This window comes from Pristis pectinata, chromosome 32 (genome assembly GCF_009764475.1).
Source record: "Pristis pectinata isolate sPriPec2 chromosome 32, sPriPec2.1.pri, whole genome shotgun sequence".
NCBI lineage: Eukaryota > Metazoa > Chordata > Chondrichthyes > Rhinopristiformes > Pristidae > Pristis > Pristis pectinata.
In genome coordinates this window covers 1,029,741-1,050,564 of record NC_067436.1, presented here as the reverse complement: position 1 = coordinate 1,050,564, position 20,824 = coordinate 1,029,741, and the positions used below count along the sequence as shown (strand labels likewise).

Sequence of the window (20,824 nt, the reverse complement as noted above, 5' to 3'; positions counted from 1 at the left end):
GATGGGAACCAGAGTGATAGGTCAGAGGTTGGTTCATTCACTGTACAAGTCGATGGCAGAGTGTAGAAAGACTGTGAGGAAGGATAAGCAGTTGAAAGGGCAAAATTGCAGTCAGTTGGCTGGGCTGAAGTGTGTCTACTTTAATGCGAGAAGTATCAGGGACAAGGCTGATGAACTTAGAGTGTGGGTAAGTACATGGAACAATGACGTGGTGGCCATTACAGAGACTTGGCTGTCGCAAGGGCAGGAATGGCTGCTGGATATTCCGGGTTTAGATGTTTCAAAAGGGACAGGGACGGAGGTAAAAGAGGTGGGGGAGTGGCTTTGCTGATCAGGGACAGTGTCACAGCTGTAGAAAGGGAGGATGTCCTGGAGGGATCGTCCACTGAGTCAGTGTGGGTGGAAGTCAGAAACAGAAAGGGAGTGTTCTATTGGGAGTGTTCTACAGACCTCCCAGTAGCAGCAGAGATGCTGAGGAGCAGATCGGGAGGCAGAGTTTGGAGAGGTGCAAAAATAACAGGGTTGTTGTCATGGGTGTTTTCAACTTCCCAAATATTGATTGGCACCTCCTTAGTGTGAAGGGATATATGGGACAGAGTTTGTTCCGTGTGTCCAGGAAGGGTTCCTGACACAGTATGTTGACAGGCTGACTAGAGGAGAGGCCGTACTGGACCTGGTACTAGGCAATGAGCCTGATCAGGTTTCAGATCTCTTGGTGGGAGAGCATTTTGGAGACAGTGACCATAACTCCTTGACCTTTACCACAGCCTTGGAGAGGGATAGGAGCAGATGATATGGGAAAGTCTAACTGGGGGAGGGGGAATTATGATGCTACTAGGCAGGAACTTGGGAGCGTAAATTGGGAACATATGATCTTGGGGAAGTGCACGGCAGAAATTTGGACGTTGTTTAAGAAATACTTGCATGGGGCTATGCATAAGTTTGTTCCATTGAGGCAGGGTAAGGATGGTAGAGTGAAGGAACTGTGGTTGACATGAGATGTAGAATATCTTGTCAAGAGGAAGAAAGAAGCTTACCTAAGGCTTAGAAAGCATGGATCAGACAGGGCTCTGGAGAGTTACAAGGTAGCCAGGAGGGACCTTAAGAATGGACTTAGGAGAGCTAGAAGGGGGCATGAGAAGTCCTTGGCCAGTAGGATCAAGGAAAATCCCAAGGTGTTCTACACGTATGTGAAGAATAGGAGGATGACTAGAGTGAGGGTAGGACCGATCAGGGATAAAAGAGGAAACATGTGCCTGGAGTCAGAAGAGGTAGGGGAGGTTCTTAATGAATACTTTGCTTCGGTATTCACCAGAGAGAGAGACCTTGACGTTGGTGAGGATGGCGTATGACAGACTGATATGCTCGGGCATGTCGATGTGAGGAAAGAGGATGTGCTGGAACTATTGAAAGACATTAGGATAGATAAGTCACCAGGGCCAGACGGGATATATCCAAGGTTATTATTGGAAGCTAGGGAAGAGATTGCTGCGCCTTTGACGACGATTTTTGCATCTTCACTGTCCACAGAAGTAGTGTCGGATGATTGGAAGGTGGCAAATGTTGTTCCTTTGTTTAAGAAAGGAAGTAAGGATAACCCTGGGAATTACAGACCAATGGGTCTTACTTCAGTGGTGGGCAAATTGCTGAAGAAGATTCTTAGAGTCAGGATTTATGGGCATTTAGAGAAGCATAGGCTGATTAAGGACAGTCAGCATGGCTTTGTGAGGGGCAGGTCGTGCCTCACGAGCCTTATTGAATTCTTTGTGGATGTGACAAAGCACATCGATGAAGGTAGAGCAGTGGATGTGGTGTACATGGATTTTAGTAAGGCGTTTGATAAGGTTCCTCATGGAAGGCTTATTCAGAAAGTCAGGAGGCATGGGATCCAGGGAAACTTGACTGTGTGAATTCAGAATTGGCTCGCCCATAGAAGGGTGGTGGTAGATGGAATGTATTCTGCCTGGTGACCAGTGGTGTTCCACAGGGATCTGTTCTGGGACCCCTGCTCTTTGTGATTTTTATAAATTGACTTGGATGAGGATGTGGAAGGGTGAGTTAGTAAGTTTGCTGATGATACAAAGGTTGGTGGTGTTGTGGATAGTGTAGAAGGTTGCTGTAGCTATTGATAGAATGCAGAGCTGGGCTAAGAAGTTGCAGATGGAGTTCAACCCAGATAAGTGTGAAGTGATACACTTCAGGAGATCGAATTCAAAGGCAGAATACAAGGTTAATGGCAGGACTGTTAGCAGTGTGGAGGAACGGAGGGATCTTGGGGTCCACGTCCATAGATCCCTCAAGGTTGCCGTGCAGGTTGATAGGGTTGTTAAGAAGGTATATGGAGTGTTGGCCTTCATTAGTTAGGGTATTGAATACAGGAGCCGCAAGGCGATGTTGCAGCTCTGTAGAACTCTGGTCAGACGACACTTGGAGTATTGTGTTCGGTTTTGGTCTCCTCATTATAGAAAGGAAGTGGAAGCTTTAGAGAGGGTGCAGAGTAGATTTACCAGGATGTTGCCTGGATTGGAGAGCATGTCTTATGAGGATAGGTTGAGCGAGCTAGGGCTTTTCTCTTTGGAGAGGAGGAGGATGAGAGGTGACTTGATAGAGGTGTACAAGATGATAAGAGGCGTAGATCAAGTGGACAGTCAGAGACTTTTTCCTAGGGCGACAATGGCTAACATGAGGGGACATAATTTTAAGGTGATTGGAGGAAGGTATAAGGGGGATGTCAGGGGTAAGTTTTTTACACAGAGAGTGGTGGGTGTGTGGAACGCACTGCCGGCAGGGGTTGTGGGGGCAGATACATTAGGGACATTTAAGAGACTCTTAGATAGACACATGAATGATAAAGAAATGGAGGGCTATGTGGGAGGGAAGGGTTAGATAGATCTTAGAGCAGGATAAAATGTCGGCACAACATTGTGGGCTGAAGGGCCTTTACTGTGTTGTAGTGTTCTATGTTCTAAGCTACCCTCTCATTCTTCTGAATTCCAGTGATGATAGTCCCAGGTGACTCAATTTCTCCTCATAGGCTAATCTCCTCATAGGCTAACCCCCTGATCTCTGGAATCAACCTGGTGAACCTCCTCTGCATTACCTCCAAAGCCAGTATGTCTTTCCTCAAGTAAGGAGACTAGAACTGCACGTAGTACGCCAAGTTTGGCCTTACCAGTACCGTGGACAGTTGCAGCGTAACCTCCCTGCTCTTAAATTCAATCCCTCTAGCAATGAAGACCAACATTCCATTTGCCACCTTGATACTTTATGACTGTCTTATGGAACGTTCCAGGAATATTAGATAATCAAGCGTCCAATGAAAATGAGGACCTGAAGGAAGTAAATATTAGTCAAAGAATAGCACTAGAGTAATTAGTGAACTTGAAAGCTGATAAGCTCCAGTGACCCAAGGCTTTTGAAAGAGCTGATTATAGAGCCAAGACCATAAGATAGACCATCAAAATAAAAGAGTAGAATTAGGCCATTCGGCCCATCGAGTCTGCTCCACCATTCAATTATGGCTGATAATGAATACTCTGGTCATTATCTTCAAAAATCCTGTACTTTCTGGAAAGGTGCCTGTGAATTGGAGGATAGCTAATGTGACACCACATTTAAGAATGGAGGGAGGGAGGGAGAAAATAGCTCTAAGGTCAGTAGTAGGGAAGGAGCTGGAATCCTTAATGAATTATGTAGTAACAGAACAACTTGAAAAGAATAATATGATTCAGCACAGCTTTGGGAAATGATAGTCATGCTTGACTAATCTGTTGAACATGTTTGAGGATGTGATTTGTGGAGTGGATAAGGAGGAAACCAGTGGTATTTGGATTTTGATAATGCACCATACAGGTCAACAGGGTTAGAGCACATGGAACTGAGGGTAATATACAGCTATGGATTGATAATATCAGATAGAAAGCAAAGAGTGGGAATAACTGCTCATTTTCAGGTTAGCAAGCTGAAACTAGTGAGGTACTGCAGAAATCGGTGCTTAGGCCCCAGCCATTCACAGTCTATATATCAATAGTTTGGCTGGGGGAACCCAAATCATACATTTCCAAGTTACCTGATGATACCAAACTAGGTGGGAATGGAGTAGGTAGGAAAATATAAAGAGGACTCTGGGGGTTACAGGCAAGCTGAGTAAATGAGCAACAACATTGCAGATAAAATATAATATGGAAAAGTGTGAGGGTTTCCACTTTGGTGCACAAAACACTAAGCAGAATTGTTTTAATGGTGAGAGGTTAGATATTATTTACTTTCAAACTGACCGAGGTGTGCTTGTACACATTACTGTAAGCCAGCATTTGGGTGCAAAATGTTATTAGGAAGGCAAAAAGTATGTTAGTTTTTGTTATGAGACAGTTTGAATATAGGAGCAAGGACATCATACTGAATTTTATGGGACCTTGGTGAGACTGCAATTTTGGTCTCATAACCTTCGAAAGGACGTACTTACCATGGAGAGAATGCAGTGGTGGGTTTGCCATAAGAGGAAAGATTGGTTAGACCAGGCTTGTATTTTAAAGTTTAAAAGAATGAGAAGCAATCTCATTGAAATGTACAAAATTCTTACAGGGTTTGCAAAGCTGGGTACAGGGAGATGTTTCAACTGGCTGACGAGTTAAGAACCAGGCGTCATTGTTTCAGAACTGAGGAAGAGTTGAGGAGAAATTTCTTCACTCAGAGGGTGGTGAATCTAATTGAATTTTCTACCCTGGAGGTCAATGGGGGCTTGTCATTTTTTTTCATTCAAATCAGAGGTCGGTAGGTTTTTGGTTATTGATGGAAGTGATAAAAGTACCCGAAAATGGTGATGAAGTGAAAGGTCAGTCAAGATTTGAAGAACAATAGAGCTCTCTGAAGAGCTGGATGGCCTACTTCTGCTCCTATTCCTTTGGTTTCTAAGTTCAATGATGATCACGTGCTATCGAGGACAGAGAGAGAAAGTACAGCCTGGGTTGACAGTGCAGTGAAGATTGGCAGCTCTATGCTTGAGGATGGATGTGGCAATCAAAGTAGGAGTAGCCATGCACCAGCATAATGGCAAATGGTACTTAAGTGACAATCTGGCTGAAGGCAGATGAGAGGCTTGGGCTAAAATGCAAGCTGAAGTTGCTGAGTTCAGGACCTTCCTGAGAGGAGGTGTACCGGAGGTCAGGGTAGTGCATGCAAAGGAGATCAAGACAAGATCAAATGTTGTGGTGAAACAAAAGAGGGAATGGGAATGCAGATTTCACAGAAGTGGCTTGGGTAATGCAGGTTAGCAAATTAACAAAGAATGAACTTCGAATGCTGCTTGGCCTTCTGAGTTCCTCCAGCATCATAGTGTTTTTCATCTAGGTTCCAGCATCTGCAGTCCTTTGTTTCTCTAACAAAGAATATATCTTTCTGTGACTTAAAGAGAATATTAAGACCACTAGGTTGGGTACGTTTGTTTTGTACAGGAGAGTAAATTGGCCTCAGCCTCATTTGACCAGGGTTCCTGGAATGTATCACTGTTTAAAATCCCCAAGTGACACAGCAGTTAGTGCTGCTGCCTCATGGCTCCAGCAATCTAGGTTAGTGTGGCGTTTGTGTGGAGTTGGCATGATTTCCCTCTTGGTTTTTCCCCCCAAGTGTTCTGGTTTCTTCTTGTAGCTCAAAGACATGCTGGTAGTTAATTGGCTACTGTGAATTGCCTCTAGTGTGGATTGGGGGAGTTGATGGGAATGTGGGTAGAATAAAGTGGGATCAGTGTAGGATTAGTGTAAGTGGGAGTCTGATGGTGGGAGTAGACAGTGGGCAGCAAGGCCTGTTTCTGAACCATATGACTCGATTAGAACTCAGCTGCTGTTCTTCAACATCTTGAAATCTTTTGTGTCTACATGGCAGGGCAGACAAGATCTTCATTTAATGTCATATCCAAAAGTTGTTACCTCCAACAGTGCAACACTGCCTTAAAAGCAGTAGCCAGGTTTCATGTTAAGGAGTGGGAAAATGTAGTCTGATTCAACTGATATTAGGATCTGTTGAGCTACAGCTAAAACTTATTCATTCTCAAGTGGCTGCACATGGTTGTGGTTCTCAAGTGGTTGTCCTCTGGTGAAGAGGAGGTAACTGGATCAGGTCCTGCAAATGTAATTCCATTTAAAATTCATACATTTTTTCTGAAATTTTCTTTTTTGTTATTATTCACATTTAAATATCAAATCTGATGACAATTTGAAATTAGGACCGGCAGTTTCTTTCTAGTGCAGCTTGATGTGCTGAGAAGCTGAGCTGAAAGATGAGGCATAACATCACTACTGGAGTCATAGAGTCAGAGAATAATACAGCATGAAAGTAGGCCCTTTGGCCCAACTTGTCTATGCTGACCATGGTGTCTACCAAGCTAGTCCATTCGCCCACATTTGGCCCATATCCTTGGAAGCCTGTCCTATCCATATACTTATTCAATTGCCTTTTGAATATTGTTATTGTACCTGCCTCAACCACTTCCTCTGGCAACTCATTCCATATACAATGTCAAGTTTACATAGGCAAGTTATGATGGAACCTCTTGATACAAAAAAAAGTGTCAACTGGAAATGCACTCAAATGGTTCGATCATATTTAATGTGTTATAAATGATTTAAAATATTTTGCAACCTTTTAACAGCACAGTTAAATCTCTTGCAATAGGTGATGATAACTACAAGGCTGTTAGTGTCCCATCTGAGTGGCATACGGCACTATGAGAAGGATGTTCAGAAGATACGGGAACAGAAGGAAAAAGAGAAGAGACAGAGGCTTGTTGAAGAGACTGCGGAGCCCAAAACCCGCCAGAACAAGAAAGAGTTTGAACACAAAGAATACTACATCAAAGAAAAGTTTGAGAATATTTCAAAATCACTAAAACTCTTCGAGAATGACCCCTTGGTTTTCAAACCTGGTAAAAAAAAATTCAGCATGCTGTTAAATTTTGCTAATTATGGAGTAGAATTCTAAGCTTCAATTCAAAAGGTGTTAAAAGTAACAGAGTCGCAGAAACAGACCCTTCAGCCCAACTCATCCGTACTGACCAAGTTTCCTAACTGAGCTAGTCCCATTTACCAGCCTTTTTCCCATATCCCTCTAAAGCCTCCCCATCCATATACCTGTCTTTATGTCTTCTTAACATTGTAATTGTACCCATCTTTACCACTTCCTCTGGCAGCTCATTCCATATACCCATCACCCTCTTGTGTGGAAAAACCTGCCCCTCGGATCCTCTTCAAATCTTTCCCTTCCCACCTTAAACCTATACCCTCTAGTTTTTCACTCCCCTACCCTTGGAAAAAGACTGTGACCATCCTTATCTATGTCCCTCATGATTTCATAAACCTCTATAAGGTCACCCCTCAGCCTCCTACACTCCAAGGAGAAAAGCCACAGCCTATCCAGTCTCTCGTTATAGCTCAAACCCTCCAGTCCCAGTAACATCTTGGTGAATCTTTTCTGCAATGTACATTGACATCATCCTTAATCTGTGCATTGCAAAATTTCTTCAGAAGATCAGAACTGCACGAGAAGGAAAAGCAGAGGCACAGCCCTTCTGCCTCCCTACCACCCTCAATAATCACCTGAGGAAAAACCTGAGATTATGGATGTTAAAGTCAGCAAATTTGAATTTCTGTGCATGCCTTTGTAGAAAATTGTTTTGCCACAAAAGTTAATGAGATTTTCCACTTCTGCCTCTCACAGGGAGTCAGTTCTTGTATTCTACACATGCCTGGACCCTTCTTAGTGCTGTAGTGGAGAGGGCTTCCCAACAAAACTTTCTGCAGTTGATGGTTAAACTGTTCCGGGATCTTGATATGCTCAGAACGGTGCCAGATGAAAATGAGCCAATCATATACAACCGAGCAAGGTAAGGTCTGCTGGGGAGCTCCACGGTCTTCCTCTCAATGCTCTTCATTTTCAGTGTCCTTTTTTCAGTTTCTTTCAGTAGCTCCTTGTTGAACAATGTTGGGAGGAGAAAAATCCCAGACCACCCTCAGCAACTGGGCAGAGACCAGAAGAGATGAGGATCTGGAAAGGTTACTAGCACCTTAGCCATAACACTTAAAAGAAGGGAAGCTAGCAACATTGATTGCACAGGGATCCAATGGATTGAGTTGTGGAATAGCAGGTTTCTGAGAGGGGGAAGGTAGACAGTTTTACAAGTGAAGCTATTTTATAACTTGGGAATTTTTATCACTGATGCTTCTTAAAACCTTCTCAAACCAAGTATTAGGATGTCCTAACACTTCCATGACAATTCATGTTTGGTAATGTACCTCAGGGTCATAAAAGTAAGTTGCTAATGTAGCTGTGAAACAATGAGTCATTTTTTCTCTCCTGAGGACTATAGCAGAGGGAATAAGCAGCTGGAAAGGTTATCAACTACTCCCTCAGACAATGTTAGAATGTTACAATACAGCAGCAATATTCTGAAGTGTTGAACACCCTTGGATCATGCAGTTATGGAGAGCCAAAGATCCCAACCATTCATTTGGTAGAACAGCTGCCGGAAACAAGCAGGTAAATAACCTGGTTACTGAGTGTTTTTTTTTTCAGTAAAGGATTGTAGATGCCAAAAGCAAGAATATGAATTTTTGTCACACTTTTCACATTTTCACGAAGTACTCCACAACCAAAGAGGGCGTTTTGAGGTTCAGCCACTATGATTTTATTGACAAGGAAGGAAGTTCGGCAGAGGTTAATCTGACAATGTTGATAGAGCAAGAAACACAAAGTACTGGAGGAACTCCACAGGTCAGGCAGCATCTATGGAGGGAAATGAACAGTCAATGTTTCGGGTCAAGACTCTTCATCAGGACTGGAAAGGAAGAGGGCAGAAGCCAGAATAAAAGTGGAGGGGGAGGGGCACGAGCTGGCAGGTGATAGGTGAGTCCAGCTGAGAGGGGGAAGGTAGGTGGGTAGGGGGGTTGAAAGGGAGTGATGTGGAAGGAATCTGATAGGAGAGGACAGTAGACCATGCAATAAAGGGAAGGAGGTGGGCAGATCGTGAGGGCGTGGGAGGGGAAAGAGAAGGGGCCACAGGAATGAGGGAAAATGAAGGAGAGGTGAAGGAAAACAGGGGAGAGGTTACTGGAAGTTAGAGAAATCGATGTTGGTGCCATCAGGTTGGAGACTACCAAGACAAATATGAGGTATTGCTTCTCCAACCTGTGTCTGGCCTCAACCTGGCAGTAGAGGAGGGTGTGGATAGACATGTTAGTATGGGAATGGGACGTGAAGTTAAAATAGCTGGCCACTGAGAAATCCTACCTGTTGTGGTAGATGGAGCGAAGCAGTCTCCCAATCTGCGTCGGGTCTCACTGGTATAGAGGAGGCTGCAGTGTGAGCACTGGATGCAATAAATGACACTAATAGATCCACAGGTGAAGTGCTGCCTCACCTGGAAGGACTATCTGGGGCCCTGAATGGTGGTGATGGAGGAGGTGTAGGGGCAGGTGTGGCACTTTGCACGGTTGCAGGGACAAGTGCCAAGAGGGGCATCAGTGGAGAAGAATGAGCAGACAGGGAGTTGTGGAGAGAGCGATCCCTGTGGAAATCAGAGAGGGGAGGGGAGGGGAAGATGTGCCTGGTGGTGGGATCCTATCGGTGATGGCGGAAGTTGCGGAGAATGATGTGTTGGATGCGGAGGCTCGTAGGGTTGTAGGTGAGGATGGGGAACCCTATCGCTATTCTGTTGGGAGAGATGAGGTGAGGGCAGATGTGGGGGAAATGGAAGAGATGCGGGTGAGGGCTGTATTGATAGATATTGTCTTGGCCACCAGGAGAACTTCCATGTGCTACTGCAATGTGGTCATGACATCTTTTATGTCAATTAAAATAGATATCCTTAGTTTAATGTAGACAGTATCACACTTGTTCAGTGCTGTCAACAGGACCACAACAGGATAAAGGAGGGAATTTATGCTTGGAGTCAGAGAATGTTGGTGAGGTACTATATGAGTAATTTGTGTTGGTGTTCAGCAAGGAGAAGGATGTAGAGAAATGAGATTACTTTGGCGCATGCTAATGTGCTGGTGCAATTTGAGGTCAGGAAGGAGGTGGTGCTGGATTTTCTGAAGAGCATCAAGGTGGGTAAGTCCCCAGGGCCAGATGGGATCTATCCCTGGTTGAAAGAGGCAAGAGCAGAAATTGCTAGGGCTTTGATAGGCCAGTGAGCCTCACATCAACTATTGGAGAGGATTCTTAGGGAAAGGATTTGCAGGCATTTGGAAAAACATGGCTTGATAAGGGATAGTCACCATGGCTTTGTGCAGGGCTGGTCATATCTTACAAACTTGACTGAGGTTTTGAGGAGGTGATGAAGGTAATTATTAAGGGTAGGGCAGTGAATCTGTTTACATGGGTTTTAGTAAGGCACTTGCAAGGTCCCTCATGGCCAGCTGATTCAGAAGATTAGGGTGCATGGGATCCACAGTGACTTTCTAGTTTGGATTCAGAATTGGCTTGCCCATAGATGGCAGAGGGTAGATATAGGCAGAGAAATGGCAGATGGAGTTTAATCTGGCCAAATATGAGGTGTTGCACTTTGGGAGGTCAAAATGTAAGGGCAAAGTATACTGTTAATGACAGGGCCATTAACAGCAATGATGTACAGAGGGATCTTGGGGTTCATGTCCATAGATCCCTGAAATTGGCCATGCAAGTAGATAGGGTGATAAAGAAGGTGTATGGCATGCTTGCCTTCATTGGTTGGGACATAGAGTAGAAGAGTCAGGAAGTCATGTTGCAGCTATTATAAAATGTTGGTTAGGTCACACTTGGAGTATTGTGTGCAGTTCTGGTTGCCCCATTACAGAAAGGATGTGGAGGCTTTGGAAAGGGTGCAGAAGAGTTTTACCAGCATGCTGATTGGATTAGAGAGTATTAGCTGTAAGGAAAGGTTGGATAAACTTGGCTTGTTTTCCCTGGAGTGTCAGAGGCTGAGGGGTCAGACCTGATAGTAGTTTATAAAAATTATGAGAGGCATAGATAGGGTAGACAGTTAGAATCTTTATCTCAGGATAGAAATGTCAAAGACAAGAGGACGTGAATTTAAGGTGAGAGGAGGGAAGTTTAAAGGGAGATGTCCAGGCTAAGTTTTTACGCAGTCTACAACCCAATGGCATGAATATTGAATTTTTTCAGTTCTAGGTAAACCCCCTCCACTTGTTTTTTCCCTCTTTTCCCCCCCCCCTTTTCCCCCCACCCTCCTTCTCCTTCTGATCCTCCAGTCCTCCCATTTTTGTGCCCCTTCCCACCTCCCCACCAGCCCTCCCTTCACCCAACCATGTCCCCCTTCCCCCTCCTGGCTCCATCCACCCACTTCACACACAGGTTTCCCCACTCCCCATCTTGTTCCAACCACCGTTCACCTCTCCCTTCTCCCCTAACGGTTCCCATTCTCACCTCCTCTACTTATCCGAATCCAGCTCTGGTAGCGCTTTGTGTTCCTGCTTATCTCCCTCCAGCAGCCGTCTCCCACCTTCACCCTCCCTTCCTCCCACCTCACTCCCTCTGTGTTTACCCCTTCTCTCTCTGTCTGCCTCCTTCTATCATTCACCTGCCACAGTCTCCCAACACCCACCCCACTCACCTCCCCTACCTGGCACCACCTACCTGTCATCTTAACCCCCCTCCTCAGTCCAGACACTCCCTTCTCACCACTCCCCTTCTCCTCTGTATGCTGACCACCTCCCCTCTCCACTCTCAGTCCTGACGCAGGGTTTCAACCTGAAACATCGACAATTTGTTTCCTCCTCCCAATGATGCTGGACCTGCTGAGTTCCTCCAGCAGATTGAATGTTGCTCCAGATTCCAGCGTCTGCAGTCTCTTGTGTCTCCTTTACAGAGAGAGTAATGGGTGCCTGGGACAAGCTGCCGGGGTTAATGCTGGAAGCAGATACGATAGTGGCGTTTAAAAGACTGTTAGATAGCCCCATGAATATGCAGGGAATGGAGGGATATGGATTATGTACAGGCAGAAGAGAGTTTAGTTCAGCATCGTGTTTGGCACTGAAGGACCTGTTCCTGTGTGTCCTGTTCTATGTTCTTGCATTAAAATAGATGCAGTTTAGCATTCCAATCCTCCATGTGCCTTATCACGGTCTGTTCAGTCTACTGGACTGACTCAGTTTTCCTTTTATATTGCATATCAATTCTGCACCTCATTCTCTTGTCAAATTAGTTTAATCCCCGACAGCAAGTTCAAACCTCCCTGCATGGCTCTGTTATGGTTCAGGTGCAACCTGTCCAGCTACTTAGGTCCCGAATCAGTCCCAGTAATTCAGAAATCTAAGGTCTTTTCTCCTGCACATACCTTTAGCCATCCCTTTGAACTATTATCTTATTCCTATACTCACCAGCACTCACCTTGGAGGTCTGACTCTTTAGTCTGCAAACTAGATCCCTAAACTTTGCAGGATCTCATTTTACCTGTTTTATTAGTACCTGTGTGGTGCACACCCTGCGGTTGCTTACACTTCTCCTTTAGACTGCCCTGTAACTGTTTTTGTGACATCCTTGACCCCAGCACCAGAAGGCCACATGCCTGGATTCATATCTATGGCCACAGAGGTGCCTGTCTATTTCCCTCACCATTGAATCACATTCCAAGAGCCCTTGGACTCTTGCTTCCCACCCCTTGAATGGCTGAGCCACCCACGGTAGGATCTTGTTTCTGACTGGACTCTTCATAGACTTATTACCCCCACAATTTTCCAACAAGGAAACAGTTTTGGAGTAAGGTTCACTCTGAGATTTCCCTGGCCACCGGCCTTCCTCCATTCCTCTGCCTTGTGGCCACCCATTCCTTCCTTGCCTGCCTTTCCTGAAGCTGTAATTGACCATCTCTGAAGTATGCTATCCTTATAACTCTCAGCATTGGTAGATACACTATAGTGCCTCTAGTGAATAATTAGGTTTTGAAACCTGTGCTCAAGCCAGAGGCACCTCCTGCAGATGTAGTCGTCCAGATTATAAGTAGCCTCTTGAAATTTCCAAATTGACATTATGAAAGAGGAGGTGTTGGTGGTCTTGGGGTGCATTAAGGTGGATAAATACCCAGGACTTGACCAAGTGTATCCTAGGACATTGCAGGAAGCTTGGGAAGAAACTGCTGGGCCTGGCAAAGATTTTTGTTCCTTCCTTAACCACGGGTGAGGTACCTGCAAACTGGAAGGTGGCTAATGTTGTGCCTTTATTTTAGAAGGGCTGCAAGACATGCCAGGGAATGACAGGCCGGTGAGCCTAACATCAGCGGTGGGAAAGTTAATGTAAGGAATCTTGAGAGACAGGATATGCCTGCATCTAGAAAGGCAAGGACTGATAAGGGATAGTCAGCATGGCTTTGTGCGTGGGAAATTGTGTCTCATGAATTTAATTGAGTTTTTTGAAGAAGTGACTAAGAGGATTGATGAGGGCATGGCAGCAGACAGTTTAGCAAGGCTTTTGACAAGAGCCCTCAAGGTAGGCTCGTCCTTCCAGTCCTGATGAAAGGTCTTAGCCCAAAGTACCAACTGTCCATTTCCCTCCACAGATGCTTCCTGACCTACTGAGTTCTCCAGCATCTTGTTTGTTGGTCTCGTATGGACGAGTTGGGTTGGAGGGCCATTTCTGTGCTGTATAATTGATGACTGTCTGGTGAGATCACACGGGATTCAGGGTGAGCTACCCAATTGGGTACAGACTTGACGGTAGTAGGAGTCAGAGGGTGGTAGTGGAGGGTTGATTTTCAGATTGGAGGCCTGTGGCCAATGCCACAGGGCTCGGTGCTGGGTTCCCTGTTGTTTGTCACATATGTTAATGATTTGAATGAGAATGTAAGTGGCATATGGTAAATTTGTGGATGATGCCAAAACTTGTCGTATGGTGGATAATGAAGAAGATTGTCTCAGTTTACAACGGGATCTAGATCGACTGAGAAAGTGGGCAAAGGAATGACAGATGGAATTTAACTTGGACAATTGTGAGGTGTTGCACTTTGGTCAATTTAACCAGGACATGACCTACACAGTAAATGGTAGGGCCCTGGAGAGTGTTGTGAAACTGAGAGACCTAGAGATACAAACACATAGTTCCTTGAAAATGGTGACATGGGTAGACAGGGTGTTCAATAAGGTATTTGGCACACTTGTCTTCGTCAGTCAGGGCACTGAGTATAAGAGTCGGGATGTCATTTTACATCTATGCAAAATGTTGGTGAGACCACACTTGGAGTATTGAGTGCAGCTGTGGTCACCTAGCTAGATGAAGCATGTGATTAAACTAAAAAGGATGCAGAAAATATTGGATCTGGTTTTGGTCATAATGAGTAATAACTGGAGTATTTATGGACATATTCAACCTCTCGTTTCTGTGGTCTGAAGTTCCCACCTGATTCAAAAAGGCATCTATTGCATAGTGCTCAAGAAGAGCGTGGTGACCTGCCTCAGCAACCATCAACCGGTACCGCTTACATCAACTGTAATGAAGTGCTTTGAGAGATTGGTTATGGCGCAAATCAACTTGGATCTGCTTGCCTACCGCCATAACAGGTCAACAGCAGATGCGATTTCTCTGGCTCTTCACTCTGCTCTGGACCATCTAGACAACAGGAACTCATGTCAGGCTGCTGTTCATCGGCTACAAATCGGCGTTCAGCATAATCATCCCATCCCAACTCATCGTCAGGCGTAAAGACCTGGACTTTGTAGCTCCCTCTGCAACTGGATACTCTACTTTCTCATTGGCAGACCTGTCAGTGAGGATTGGTAACAGCATCTCCTCCTCACTGACAATCAGCATAGGTGATGTGCTTAGCCCTCTGCTCTACTGTATATACACACCCGACTCTGGCTAAGCACAAACATTCTGTTTTCCTTTTTACAACTTCGAAGTACTCGTGCATGGAAAAAGTTTGTCTGGATAGGATGCAAACAAAAGCTTTTCACTGTATCTCAGTACATGTCAAAGTCGAGTTTATTGTCAAATGCACAAGTGCATGTATGCACCAGTGCAATGAAAAACTTACTTGCAGCAGCCCGTCACATATTAGCAGCATTCACAAGAAAAAATAAGTTGTACACAAATTTTACAAGAAAGAATACAATTAGAACAGGAAAAAAAACCAAAGTCCATTTTAGTGCAAAAATGGATGGTGGGGATCTTTGATGATGTGTGTTGACTTTTGAGGCAATGCCTCCTGTAGATACTACCGATGGTGGAGAGGGATGTGCCCATGATGTATTGGGCTGAGTCCACTACTGTCTGCAGCTTCTTACGTTCCTGCACATTTGAATTGTCATATCAGACCATGATGCAACCAGTTAGGATACTTTCAACAGTATCTCTGTAGAAGTTTGTTAGAGTGTTCAGCGACAAGCTGAACCTCCATAACCTCCTAAGAAAGTAAAGACGCTGGCGTGCCTTCCTTGTGATTGCTTCTATGTTCTGGGCCGGGACAGGAATTTAAAGCTGCTGACTCTCTCCACCGTTGATCCCCCAATGTAGACTGGCGCATGTTCATAGAACCATAGAACCATACAGCACAAAACAGGCCCTTTGGCCCACCGTGTCGTGCCGTCCATCAGACCACCCTCACACTACCTAACCCCTTCCTCCCGCATATCCCTCTATCTCATGTTCCTCCATATGCCTATCCAACAAGCTCTTGAACCTGTTCAATATATCTGCCTCCACCACCACTCCAGGCAGTGCATTCCATGCACCAACCACTCTCTGGGTGAAAAACCTCCCTCTGACATCTCCCCTGAACCTCCCACCCATAACCTTAAAGCCATGACCTCTCGTCTTGAGCATTGGTGCCCTGGGAAGGAGGCGCTGACTGTCTATATCTATTCCTCTCAATATTTTATATACCTCTATCATGTCTCCTCTCATCCTCCTCCTTTCCAGTGAATAAAGCCCTAGCACCTTAAGCCTCTCCTCATATTCAATACCCTCCAAACCAGGCAGCATCCTGGTAAATCTCCTCTGCACCCTCTCCAATGCCTCCACATCCTTCCTATAATGAGGCGACCAGAACTGAACACAGTACTCTAAATGTGGCCTAACTAGAGTTTTGTAAAGCTGCATCATAACCTCGCGGCTCTTAAACTCAATCCCACAATTTATGAAAGCCAACATCCCATTGGCCTTCTTAACTGCTCTTTCCACCTGTGAGGCAACTTTCAATGAACTGTGAATATGAACCCACAGATCTCTCTGCTCCTTCTCCTTTCTGAAGTCAACAATCAGCTTTCATTTTGCTAATGTTGAGCGAGAGGTGGTTGTTGCAGTGCCATTCAACCAAGTCTTGCTCCTGTACGCTGACTCATCACCACCTGTGATTCGTCCAACTACAGTGGTGTCATCGGTGAAATTCTATATGGCAATGGAGCTGCCATCGGGCAGGAGGTACAGAAGCCTGAAGTCCCACACCACCAGTTTCAAGAACAGCTGCTTCCCTTCAACCATTAGGTTCTTGAACCAACCGGCACAAACCTAACCTCTACAGTTCAGCACCACTTTGAACATTTTGCACTAAAATGGACATTTTTCTCTTTTCGAGTGTTACAGTTACAGAGAAAAGGCTGTGCCGGCAAGCAGATTCAGAAGGGTGCTACCAGGACTGGAGGGCTTGAGTTATAATGAGAGACTGAATAGGCTGGGACTGTTTTCCCTGCAGTGTAGGATGCTGACGGGTGACCTTACAGAAATACATAAAATCATGAGGGGCACAGAGAAGGTCGATGGTCACAGTCTTTTTCCCAGGATTGGGGAATCTAAAACTAGAGGGCATAGCTTTAAGGTGAGAGGGGAAAGATTTAAAGGGGACCTGAGGGGCAAGATTTTCCCACAGAAGACAGTGAGCTGCCAGAAAAAGTGGTAGTGGCATGTATGGTTACAAAATTTAAAAGACTTTTGGACAGATACATGGTTAGGAATGGTGTAGAGGGATGTGAACCAAAGGCAGGCAAATGGGACCAGCTCAAGTAGGCACCTTGGTCGGCATGGGTGAATTGGGCCAAAGGGCCTGTTTCCATGCTGTATAACTGTATAACTGCCATACATGTACAACATTGAGCTCATTTGTTTTACTTTTAACTTTGTAAAGTCCCCTTAAAATGGAATCCAATCTGTTTCCATATGTTATCAAAAAATGAAAACTCTCTCCAATTTTTTTCTGACTGGCACCAATGTCATACTGTCCAATCAAAGGCCAGTGTTGAGAAAATCCTACAAAACCTCACTCACTAAAGCCTTCTTTTTGAGATCTGTTGAGAGAAAGCACCATCCAATGTGAGAAAAGAGGTGACATATGAAACCTGGCTACATCAGATGGATGTAAATGGTCTCACATCACTACTTGAGGGAACAGCAAGGAATTATTGGGGAATTATCCCAGAGTTTCTGGCTAATATTTATCTTACAACAAATGTCATAAAAAAAACCCAGAATATTTGGTGATCACCTTGTTGATTTGGCAACTTGCTGTGTGAAAACCGATTGAAAACTTTCTTGTACTACAGACAGCACTGTGAAGGCTGTGATGGTGAAAGGATCATTGCCTCTGTTGTAGTGAATGATTGAATCTTCTCCATTTTCATTCTGCAACAGGTACTATGTTTACAATGAGAAGGGGCGCCTGGTTAACTCTCCATATGTGGATTGTTCATACAAATGGGCTGGAGGTGGTTTCCTCTCCACTGTACAAGACCTGCTGAAGTTTGGCAACGTGATGCTGTACAGCTACCAGGCTGGGCAGCTGCGGGATGAGCACCAGGCACTGCTCCCAGGCTACCTTAGGCCAGCCACCATGAGGATGATCTGGAGCCCAGTGGAGAAAACTGAACTGAACTGGGACAGGGATGGCAGCTATGCCATGGGCTGGGGCGTGGTGGAGCAAGGGCAAGAGTGGGGGCAGTGCCGGCAGCGAAGGCGCTACCTCTCACACACAGGTGGGTCAGTGGGAGCCAGCAGTGTCCTGGTGATCCTCCCCAGGGACCCTCCAATCCCTTCTGCTGGCCCATCAGAGGCAGGAGCCCCACCGCAAGGGGTAGTGATCGCCATCCTCTGCAACCTGCAGTCTGTCAGCCTCAATGCCACTGCTCTGAAAATTGCATTAGAGTTTGACAAGGTCAGGAGTCTTGAATTCTCCATTCCAACCCCTGACGCTGACAGCCCAATGCTAGCAGGTGAACTAAACACTCAAAGAGCTAAATTTCAGGGATGATGAGCATTTGGGGCTTGACAACAAGATGTGCCTGTGCTGAGGGCCTTCATTGATGAGGAAGCTTGCCTACTCTGGTTGGGGACATGTCTCTTTGCTCCCTCCAAATTGCCTTTAACTCCACATCATAAATATTAGAACTCAATCTACGGAGTTCAAATCATGGATTTATTTTAGAAAAATGGGTCCCATTGACAGTAGTGACTGGGGCTTAATCTTGGAATAAGTCAATACTGATGAGCTGGTGACCCTACAGTTCCGCAGTTCTCGTGTGTAGATTGTGCATGTTCGGACATTTATACATTTTGTTCAATCAATTCCAGTTGAATGATTTTACAAAGCAATATTTTTAAACTTTCCTGAAAGAAATCCAAAAAATAGTTCACTATTTCTTTGCAATAATATTGGAAAATTATTACGAGCTATATTTTAAGGAATTGAGCAACAAGCTCACTGACCGAGCAACTGATTGAAAGCTGCAAACGCTGATTATTAATGGCCAAATTCTGCTTTTAATGTCCAGAAGGCTAGTGTTGGGGAATCCCACATTGAGATTTTGTTTATGAAAACCACAAGAGTTCTCTTCATAATCATTAAAGTGTTTAATACTTTGACATTGTCTAATGGAAAATATGGTGTGACTTAATTCAAAGCAGAAGCGGGTAGTTCCACCATTTAATCAGGTAGTGGCGAATCTTTCACTTACATAATCCTGCAATAATGCCATTTTCTTTGATTTTGTTGAAATATCAAAAGATATTTTGATCAAAAGATATTTTGTCTAAATATCTTTTGATCTGCCTTGAACAAACTTAGTGACTGAGCCTCCACATCTCTTGTGTTCATAATTCCAAAGATACACCACCCACTAAATGCAGAAATTTCTTCTCATTTCTGTCCTGAATTGTCAACCCCTTATTTTGAGATATTTGTATTTATTTTGAGACCAAGGAAAACAGAACAAAGACTAATGATAAAATATAACACAATAGGTGCTGGAAACTGAATTAAAAGCAAATAAAAATTGTTTGAAATATTGTATCACATATTGCAGGATCCCAATAAGAGTGTAAAGGCTTAAGAAATTGTGACTACATATAACTAATGAAAAAATACCATGCAAGTAAGCCCCTGACTCAGGACTAGGTGGTAATTACAGTGTCCGGAACTTGATTGCAAGCCAATTATACTAAACAATAAGGGTGATGGTTGTATTAAACAGTAAATGGGAGGTTCGTCCTAAACAATGAGTGTGATACCTCTCTTTGAATCTCTTGATTGTAAATCAATTATACTGAACAATAAGTGCGAGGTCTGTCTTTGACTCCCAGGAGCCTGGTGGAAGCCCTCGGAGCCGCAATCATTAAGTGTGCATGACAACGTCTGTATAAATTACTGTCTGTTCCTTTGTATTGCGGAGACCTCGGATAATGACTCTCGACGAGTGTTGACGAGACTTCTCCCTGGTGGTATACTGCTAATAAATGCGTTTTTACTGAGTTAATCTGCGGCACTGTGTGACTTTGCAGCAGGCAGGAGTGGCAACTTAAAATCAGAATAACAATTTGGCGAGCCAGCCAGGAGTCCAAGATGAGGTCTCGGAAGCGGCGTGAGCGATCGATGGGGATAACGACTACCTGAGACAGAGGGGCCCACAAGGTAAGATTCACCTTGATCCCTCTCAGGGAGTCGGACACCTGATCGATCCCTTCACTTATTGAATATCCTCTGATGGACTCCTCACCAACCTGTCTGAGCGCCACAGGTAATAGGAGGTTCGAGTCCTGAGTAATAATGGTAAAAGGGGTTTGAGTCCAAGTTTTGGGTTTGGGGTTTGAGTCCCCAGTTTTGGGTTTTAAGGATGTGAATTTTAAGGTTTTGCATTTTAAGTTTTGAGATCGGTTCTCTGGTACTACCAACCTGCCTTAGACCAGTTCTTAAGAGGGGAAATCCCCCACAGGAAGGTCAGGAACCTGAAGTGGGTGAAGGAAAGAGACCGATCTTATAGATAGTTGCAGCGATTTGTACCTTACGGTCAAAAAAAATGGGGCAAGCTCTCGATAAGTCTGGGTCCAATACCCCACTATCTCAATTATGTAAAAAGGACCTGACAAATTTGAGAATAACTTCTGTAAGTTATCGGCATGCCTCAATAAGAAATTGGGAAATGAAATATGGCCACTGGGGGGATCTTGGGATGCAAATAAGTGCCTAAAGGCAGAAAGGGCAATTTGGGAGCGCAATACAGGGGAAAAATGGAAAATATTAATGTCTACTTGGAGAAAAACAGCCGAAGATCTAACAAATAGATCTAAACAGAATAGTTGGGAACATAATGCACACAGAAGGGGAATTAGTGTGTGTGATGAAAAGGGAAATCCTAAGAGTTGGGAAGTCCTGAAGTCTCAGTGTGGAGACCATGACGCTGAGAGGAACAGAAGGGAGAGGGAAGGGGTAGATCAGAAGAATAAGGAAAAACGTAGGAATAAAAATAGAAAAAATAAGAATAAAGTGGAGGTACCTCCCGACATTTCTGGCGTGCCTCTGTTGTTCCAAATTAATGATACAGACAAAAATGAGGAGGATTGGATGGTCCGGCCCACAGCC

At 44.6% G+C, this 20,824-nt stretch overlaps 1 protein-coding gene across 3 annotated transcripts in view; it reads left to right on the top strand.

Annotated features, from left to right (window-relative positions):
• The window catches only part of lactb (lactamase, beta), a 62,702-nt gene extending 42,829 nt beyond the window's left edge, over positions 1-19,873 (top strand). Inside the window, exons 4-6 of one of the 3 annotated variants that reach the window (XM_052042651.1) lie at positions 6,670-6,919; positions 7,711-7,876; positions 19,747-19,873. In XM_052042651.1, coding sequence (XP_051898611.1) covers positions 6,670-6,919; positions 7,711-7,876; positions 19,747-19,858 — 528 coding nt within the window. In that variant the 3' untranslated portion in view covers positions 19,859-19,873. Of the gene's footprint in view, positions 1-6,669; positions 6,920-7,710; positions 7,877-14,540; positions 14,952-17,604; positions 19,717-19,746 lie in introns of those variants that run through there. The other 2 variants (XM_052042647.1, XM_052042650.1) reach the window with 2 other exon arrangements.
• Positions 19,874-20,824: the final 951 nt, after the last annotated feature.